Source organism: Vigna umbellata, chromosome 7, assembly GCF_029865625.1.
Source record: "Vigna umbellata cultivar VRB3 chromosome 7, Vumbellata_1.0, whole genome shotgun sequence".
NCBI classification, from domain to species: Eukaryota; Viridiplantae; Streptophyta; class Magnoliopsida; order Fabales; family Fabaceae; genus Vigna; species Vigna umbellata.
In genome coordinates, this window is record NC_142171.1 from 47,710,593 (window position 1) to 47,719,677 (window position 9,085).

A 9,085-nucleotide genomic window follows, 5' to 3' on the forward strand; every position below is an offset into this window, starting at 1 on the left:
TCTTTGCAATGATCATCCGGGTGGATGTGAGCAGAAGGAGAAGCATTGTTGGAAGATGTGATTGAAGAGGAGAATCTGGTAGACGTTGAAGTTAAGGCCGAACCTTAGGTCGTTCGGTAGTATTAGATGTTAGTTGTTTTGTAAGCGATCGTTCGGTAATTGGTTTTGTAAAACCGTTCGATCCTGACTCTTTCTTATTTCTGTAATATTGTAAATTAACTCTGTACTTAACGCCGTTCGGTTTTTGAACGTTGGTATTAGTGTAAGACTGCACTGTTTGATTATGAAATGTAATTAATTCTATTATATGGTTATTACTATATTTTTGGGATGTTACATTATTCCATAATATATTTCATATATTCTAGAACGATTGTTTCAAAAATAAGTTCAAGAAATTTCAGAAAACTTATTCCAAAAGAATTTCATAACTAGTTACCCAGAGGACAATTATACAAAATAGGGTTATTTTAAAAACTTTGGAGGTGCAATTGGAAATATTTACGGTGCAGAAAGAATAAAGAATCGAACTATAATTTGTCCATCTAAATTTGTCTCGAAATATGTGGATGAGTTTTCTTTGTTGGTTTCATCCTACATGCACCATAAAAAATAAGCTTTTAACACTTCTAACTTTTTCAAAATTTTTATTTTAACTTTAATAAATATTTTTCCATTTTTCTTTCTCTTATTAAAAGTATTTTTCACCACCTTAATAATAATTTAACTTAATTTAAAATTTAAATATTATTAATATAATTTTATATTTTAATAATTATTAAAATATGATTTATATTATAATAATAGTTATATTAAAAATATAAAAATAAAATAATAAAAATAATATTATTAATAATAAAAAATAAATAATAATAATAAATTTGATTTAATATATTCAAATATATTAAAATAAATTAAATAATTATTAAATTTTAACAACTTGTTTAAAATCCGTAAAATATATTAACACTTTTGTTTTTTATTTAAAAATTTAAATAAAAATTATAATATTATTTATTATATTTATATTTTAACAATTATTAAAATATGACTTATATTTTTATAATAGTTTTATTAAAAAATTAAAATAACAATAATTAAAATATGAATAATAATAATGAAAATAAAAGTAATATTTAAAATCACCTTAAATATATTTAAATATATTACATTAAATTAAAATATTAAATTAAAATTAATAATTATTAAATTTTAAACAAAAACCAAATTAAAATTTGTTAATCTATAAACATCCGATAAGTTATCTTACGGATATCATATCCAATGAATAATTATTTTTAAAATTTTATTTTTTATTTAAATTTTAATAATTATTTAGTTTATTTTATCATATCAAATTTAAATTTTATTTTTTATTTTTAATAATTTAATTTTTTAAAAGGTTGGAGATGCAAAATAAGAATAAGATGAGATGTTAGAAAGTTAAAAATAAAATATTTGGAACTGCAGGATGAAACGCTGGAGAGAGCTGTAGGATGAAACACTCGTTTTCTTTTTATTTGATTTTGAAGAAAAGGGCTTTTTGTGGTTTTGAACGGAGGCCCATTTGATTAAACCCAGCCCATAATATGGTAGGCTCTTCCTTCTCCCCAGGAAGAAGTGTTGGTGCAGAGCAGAGAAGATGGCGGTGGCGGCCAATTCTGCAAGAAAAGCCCTCCAACGAGCTTCCTCTGCTTCCAGAACCCTCCTCACTCGTCGATCTTCACACCCAGTTAAGCTCAATGAACTTCCTTCTTCTCCCCACAAACGCTCCCTCTCGTTTTCCCGGTAAATCTTACTCTTTTTTTTCACTGCACCATTCCATTGCCTTTGCCCCTTTTTGTTTCAATCTATAGTGAGGTATCCACATGGGTAGCGAATTTTTGTGCGTATGAACTGAATAGATGTTATGATTGCTGTTTAGGCTTCCGGTGCACTTGGCTGGTGCACAATTGTCTTTGACGCCGCTGCATAGTGCTACTGCCGCTGTTTTGTTCACTTCTCTGCTTTCTTTGCACAATACCAATTGGGGTTGTCTTTCGGAAGGTATCCTCCCCTTCTATCTTTTTTCTCTTCACATTTTAGACTTAAAAGTTTATCAATTATAAGAGCTGCTGGTATGTGATTTTCAAATAAGTTTCCTGATTTATGGGACCCATCAAGTTTTTGTTTTTTGAGTAAATTTCAAGAAATGCAAGAGTGTTCAAAACGGTGTGTTTTTAACATTTCTCTCATTTGAATTGTCAAACATTTAATCGTAATATCTAGATTTTTGGGTTACCAAAATTGTTTGGTTTGGAATTTATCCAAGTTTAACCATGTTACTTTTTCTTTAAGAATATTGTTCTTGTATACAAGACTTGCTGATTCTTGTGGCGTAGATGTATGTGAAGTGTAAGGGTCTTTGACATGATGCTTACGTTTGTTTTCTGTTCACTATGCTACTTATCGGTTATCGAAAACTAATCCCAATTCCATTTGGAACTCAAGTTGGTAAAATGTTTTCCAATTACTAATGTTTGAACTGAGAAGAGTTAATTTGATTCAGTTACACACCACGCATGACTTCTAAACAATGTTTACTTAAGCGGCAAGATTGAAATTCAACTTCTACTTAATACGGAAGTAAGAAATTATGTAAGCTGTTTAGGATGGGTTAAGGATACATAATGATTATGCATGGAACAACTAAGAAACATTTTGAAAATCATCTTCATTCTGTACCTGGTGGCAAATAAGTGAAATTTGACCCAAAAGGAATTTATCAAATTAACATTGGCTCAATCAAAGTGTGTATGGAATCACTTTTGATGTCGTGAGGAAAAACAGATGAGAATTGAGAGATAATCTTTCTAGCCAAGTGAAAAAAACAAAGGAATAACCTCAGAAATTATTTTATATCACTCAGGCCAGTGCCAAAAGAGAGGTTTTTGGTGCTATTCAACTAGTATAGGAGTTTTTCTTTTTGTAGATGCCTTAATTGGGCAGGGGACACGAGTTTTCACTCAAGGAAAACCTTAAAGTAACCAGGACAAAGACTTTTAAAACTCAAATGGATTGTGAGAAGAATTTACCAGTCACGTTCTTTTATATAGTCAACTTAAAAAAAAAGAATTAATAATTTTTGGGGTCATCTTCAAGTCACCCCTTAGCTCCACCACCACTGACTGCACGCTACACTTAACTCTATTCTTATTTTCTGAAACAAGTGTTTAACAGTGTCACTAACCCTAAGAACAGTTTCAGTAGAATGTTTGGTTATGCTACAGTCTAATTGTTCCGGAGCATTATGGTGGAGCTAATTAGATGTGGATAGGGCTTATTAATAAAATAACAACGAGGCCAATATTTTGTCCACTTGACTCTGTTTGACAGTATATTTTTTTCCTTTTGCCGAAAAGTTCTTTAATGCCTTGACAAGTTCCTTATTTTTTCCCTTTAGATAATAACAAAAGTTTGCTTTGTAAATTTTGTGTGCAGCCTATCCTCATGTAACACTTTAATAGCTTAAATGGTGTATATAGAGTTGATAGGATTGCTCTTTGAGGTCTTCCACTGTAATCTTCTAAAAGATAAAAAAGTTGCCATTTTCCAAATGTTTATTGTCATGTTCTGTTTCATTACTGTATAAATTTCTTTGTCATGTTTGTGCTCGTTTTATTAATTCTCGAGTGCCCCTGAGGTACTAATGTTACACAAAAGTAGGGATAGCTAATAGATTTACTCAAAAACACTGACATTTACTTTATATGGTGACAGGTTTTGCCACACCTCTATAACATGGCGTAGGCAATGATATTGTGCTTTTGGGCCATTCAGATACCATCAGTTGCAGGTTTTGTTTCAATACTTGTTTCTAGTAGGTTCTGCAATTAATAATTTAACTTCATTATGTTTCTTAATTGAGACTGTCAAAATGTGTTGTCCTCCTGAAATTTACTAGGAGTTTTTGCTGTTGAGGCTTTTGGAAAGATCAGTCAATTGACACTATTCCCGACTATAAACACTCAATTTTGGAGAATTTTCTATGTAAAATGTATGCCAGTTTTTGAAGTGATCTTATCATGTACGAATCTTGGATTTGAATTTTCTATTATGTCATGTGATCTCCTGTTGTTGTCATTCTGTGACAGTTTTGAATTTCTTTTTAGTCCATATCTTCAATGATCAACTTATGATTCATGTAGATAGCTTTAAATATTTAAGCCTGAGGCATTTTCCCAGCTTCCATCACATTCATCATGCAACTCTTCTACACAACATTTTGGCAAAATATCAGTGAGCTTTGGCCAATAAATGGAACACTTAAGATCTATGGAATATAGGTTTGTGTGGATAAATTTATCGATTAACACTTTTAGTAGAAGAAAAGTGGTTCAGTTCCATATTATAGAAGACAAATAATGATAAAGAAAAAGGTTTTCATAAATTAAAATCAATTCATATTAGTATGAAATATATAATATCGAATGTTTTTGAATTTTTTTATGGTTGGGTTTGAAGATTTCTGGATAAGCTTTATTGACATATTTGCCATTTGTATCCGTTGCTGCTTTCAATGGCTCACAGAAATAATTAAAATCATCATATTCCGAAGAAGGTTTAATGCTTGTTTATGAGCTTCCAAGTTACCGTCATTATTAACTATACTACCCCATCTTTGGAACTTTGTAAAATGACATTTAACCAAACCCTTAAAGAACAGTAAAAATATATTTATTTTCTCAAGTTGATTTTTGAATGAACATCAATTGATCACAACAAAAAATTTGAATTAATCAAAAGGAAAAGTATGGATGTTTATATGTCTGGATAATTTAACCAATCACACTCAACTCGATTACTTTGAGTTAGATATTTTGAGTATTGTTTTTTTTTCAACCTAAATCATTCATTATACAATGTATTTTTATTTTTAATTTGTTATTTATGTTTCGTAAAATACGGAGATAGAGAAAAATCATATATATTAAATATCACTTTATTTATTATTTCAGTTTTCTACGAACAATTTTAGTGGTGTACTTGTGAATAGATTATTATTAAACTACTTTTTGTACCTCCTAAATTTATATATAATATATATATTATATTTAAGAAGTCTATCAACTTTTTCTTTCAATGGTACACTCATTATAAACTCAATTTACTACAATTTTTAATTTTCGTAAAAGGGAAAATAAATTTTCATTTGTAAGGATTGGTTATGACATACAAGTAGTTTATACAATGTCGAACTACAGCAACAAACTTCATAAAAATGGAGTTCTTAACTTACAAACTGTATTTCAAATATTTGACGAAGATGTTTCACTTTTTCTCCACTTGATTTAATCTTAGTTCTTTATTGATCGATTCACAATATGTGAATGTGATAGAAAAATTATAAAAATTCAATCCAAACTATTTTAATTGGATTAGTTAACGGATTTAATGAAATCCAACTTTATAAAAAAAATATCTTTTAATATTAAGATAGATATAGACTAAAACATCTATTCAATAAAAAATTCATTACAGGATTAAACCCATTATGTGCAAACAACTCAGTTTTTAATCTCTGTAGTAGCACAATTAGTTAGATAACTCCTTGTTATCTATTTTTTTTACTTCCTTGCTTTGTTTCAATGATAAAAATAATAAATAAATGATACTACCAATAAAAATAAATAACAATAAAAATAACACTTATTTCTAAAGTATAAATATTTTTTAAATTACTCGTTTTCCACCGCAAAAATTTCTCAAAATTCCTCTTTTATGAAACAACCTCTATTTTATGAATAAAAAAAGAAGCAATCTCTACTTTTTCATGTACCATTTCTTCTGTTGCGTATCCTTTCCTTCTCCCAAACATAATATAATAGTGAAATTATTATATGAGTAATTTCATAATCGGAAATTTTATATTTTTCGTGGAAATTTTCTTTAATTATTTATCTAATACCAACCGTAATTTGAAAAGCATGAAAAATCAACGCTAGTAGAAAACAAATTGAAGAAAAAGGTTTTATTTTTTTATCATGCATTATGATATTATTACTGTTGTTTTTCTTTGTCACGGCAAAAAAAAAACGACCGTTATCCCAACGTTCCGAAATTCGAAAAGCGAGAGACATAGCCCTACTTACCGTTATCAACGGCTACTTGTCTAGCGAAAAAAACACAATCAGAAGAACCGAACCAAGAAGACCACCACGCTCCTCCTTTCTTCATTCTTTTCTTCATCCCTTTCCCCAACCTCAAAAGATTCCAATTCCAACACAGTGACATCGTTAATCACATCACTTTTATGGCAACACTCGCTCCGGGAATCGTGTTGAAGCTCCTCAACGGTCTGAACACGGGCGTGAAACCGACGAGCGAGCACCGCAGCTCACTCTTGCAGGTCACCGACATCGTCCCCGCCGACCTCGACGAGAAGAATTTGATCCCCAAACAGGGCTTCTACATCAAGGTCTCCGATTCCTCTCACTCTATCTACGCTAGTCTACCCTCCGACCAAGACGACGTCGTTCTCAGCAACAAGATGCAGCTCGGCCAATTCATTTACGTCGATTGCTTGGAACCGGGCTCGCCGGTTCCCGTTCTCCGCGGCGCCAAGCCCCTCCCCGGAAGACACCCTCTGGTTGGCACCCCCGAGCCCTTAATGGGTCTGAGGACCCAAAAGCCCAGTTCTGTTCCCAGAAGAGGGTCTTGGGGAAATAATGGTGGTGATGGGGTTTCGGTTTCTTCTCCTATGGTGTTCAAGCCGGTGAATTTGGACTTTGAGCAGTGTACCCCTGTGAAAGCGAGGAATGGGGGTTTTCAACATGCGGCAATGTCTTCACCTTTGGTCAGAGGGAAGGTTGGGAGAGAGGGAACTCCAGTTTCTGCTGTGAGGTGCTCTGTTGGTGGAGGGCTTCTTGCCAAGATGAGTGATATGAAAGGGGAAAGTCCTGCATTGATGAGGAAAAGCTGCGTGCTTGTCTCTTCCAATGGCAAGTTTAGCAGGAGCAGGAGTGTTTCTGAACGAGAACATAGAATCCCTACCGCTAGCCTCTTCAACTCAGCTGTAGGTACATTTTTCTTTTCCTCTTCCATTGTTCACATCAAATACTATGTTAGTTTATTATCTTCTTCAAACAGTATTGTCTTTATGGAATATGTAAGCTAAAATGATGCAAGATTTGTTAGTTTAGTGTGTGAAAGTTGTGAATTTCATGTGCAGGAGAAGAAAAGTGGGACTCCGCCACCGCGGTTGAAGAATGCAAGAGTGGGCCCTTCCACTGGGGATGCCAATTGTCAAAATCACAATCTGGATTCAAATGTCACTTTTCAACCCCAATCTCAGTCTACTACTAATTCAGCTTTTGATAATTGCAACAACCTTACCCTCCCCGTGAATTTACCCGGAAAGCTAAGCTCTCTGGGGAAGGTAGAATCATAAATTATGTTTAGCTTTTTGCCTTTTTGGTTCAATGGTTGAAAAGAACTTTGTTTTTGCTTGGCAGGAAGCTGTGCAGCAGAGAGAAGTGGCTCAGAAGATTGCCCTTCAAGCTTTAAGAGATGCTTCAGCTACTGAGACAGTAGTTCGGTCCCTCAAGTATACTTCTTTCTTATGTTTAATACTGCACGACTCAATGCATTTAGAGAAATAAAGACAATAGGAAATGTTTCCACACACAAAGTATCAAGAAGAAAGACTATTTTAGCTCTTCCAATCATTCTATTTTACCTGTGCTTTGCATACTGATGTAGGGAATGTCTTGTTTGTTTTGTTTCATTTCAGGACGTTCTCAAATTTATGCAAGTCAGCTCGAACTGATGCTCCTGCGGCTTGTTTTGAACGGTTTTTAGAATTCCATAACGAGATTGTGCAAGCAGTTAATGAAATGGTGTCCATACAAGCAGCTACTTCAGCTTCGGAGTTGTCTCAGAAACCAGAGAAGCAACAGGGTTTGCATGAAGTAGTGGAGAACTACGACAATTCTGGGATCAGTGACTCAAACTTGTCCAAAAGAAGGGGTGCTCTGTACAACAAGACTATGGCTGCCATTCCTGAAAAGCAGGAGCAAAAGGCAAACATGGGGAGGCCCCTAAGATCCAGTTCTAACCAGAAGGAGATTTTGGAAAAGAAAGGTTCTACCCCGCTTCCAAAGATGCCTCTGGAACCTATAGTTGAAAATGATGAGAATAAGAAACCAGGGGGGTCATGCAGCTTAAGTAACACAATCAAACTGGGAAAGCAGATTGAAACAGAAGCTGGAAATTGGTTTATGGAGTTCATCGAGAAGGCCTTGGAAACGGGTTTGAAGAAAACAAAGGATGCATCAGATGGGGATGTGAGGAAAGTTCCTCAGTCTCTCATACTGAAAGTTATGAATTGGGTGGAGGTAGAACAGCACCATAGTAACAAGCGACCAAGTCATCCTAAAGCAGCACAAGTTGCTCGAAAGTTGAGAATAAAGATGAAAAATCCTTAACAATTTCCATTGGAAATGGTAAAAAATGAATGTATGTGTGTATGTTCTTGGAATAGGTGACTTGTTTCTCATAAATCAATTTTATTGTCACGTCCCACTTAGGTTGATAATTGTTTGAAATTTTTTATTATTTTCATTATTATTTTATACATATATCATATATAGATGATATTCTTTGTTATGATGAGTATTGCTAATTTTAAAAGTCTGTTTTAATTTTTTTTTCTGCAATTTTAATAATTAATAATATTCATTCAGAAATTCATATATTTGGAAATTCAGAAATTAATATAAAGGATGAGTTTGAATATATTTTTATTCTTCTCTTCAAATGTAAACCTTCCAAAGTAATTACAAGAACTAAAAACATATTTATTTTGCAACTATTTTTGCCCCTTTGTGCTTTTGCCTATAAATATAACATCTCCCACGTCTTCCTTTTGCAATTTCTTACAAAAAGATAAAGAAATACAAGATGTAAGTTTTCTTATTTTTTCTTCTAGTATCTTCTCTTTTCTTTCTTTATAAGTTATTTAAATTTTTAGTCATCTAGTTTCATTTAAATTAAGCAAACTTAAAATTTTTTTCCTTCGTATTCTTCTTAAGACTTACACTATGAA

General features: G+C 32.6%; 2 protein-coding genes across 3 annotated transcripts; both read left to right on the forward strand.

The window, feature by feature from the left end:
• The first annotated feature begins 1,483 nt into the window (after positions 1-1,483).
• On the forward strand, positions 1,484-4,122 carry LOC124848698 (uncharacterized). Of its 2 annotated transcripts, XR_007029711.2 has the most exons (4): positions 1,484-1,788; positions 1,925-2,046; positions 3,760-3,835; positions 3,944-4,122. XR_007029711.2 is itself a non-coding variant. In XM_047326455.2 (3 exons), exons 1-3 carry the CDS (start codon positions 1,643-1,645, stop codon positions 3,777-3,779), a joined length of 288 nt encoding a protein of 95 aa, XP_047182411.1. In that variant the 5' UTR covers positions 1,485-1,642; the 3' UTR covers positions 3,780-4,122. The 2 variants fall into 2 exon arrangements, 1 of the variants encoding a protein (XP_047182411.1); XM_047326455.2 differs by having other exon boundaries at positions 1,485-1,788; positions 3,760-4,122.
• Positions 4,123-6,155: 2,033 nt separating this feature from the next.
• LOC124848697 (protein CORTICAL MICROTUBULE DISORDERING 4) lies at positions 6,156-8,646 on the forward strand. Its single transcript, XM_047326454.2, has 4 exons — positions 6,156-7,054; positions 7,211-7,417; positions 7,494-7,585; positions 7,772-8,646. The coding sequence occupies exons 1-4, from the start codon at positions 6,293-6,295 to the stop codon at positions 8,463-8,465; spliced, it is 1,755 nt and encodes a 584-aa protein (XP_047182410.1). The 5' UTR covers positions 6,156-6,292; the 3' UTR covers positions 8,466-8,646.
• The last annotated feature ends 439 nt before the right edge of the window (positions 8,647-9,085 follow it).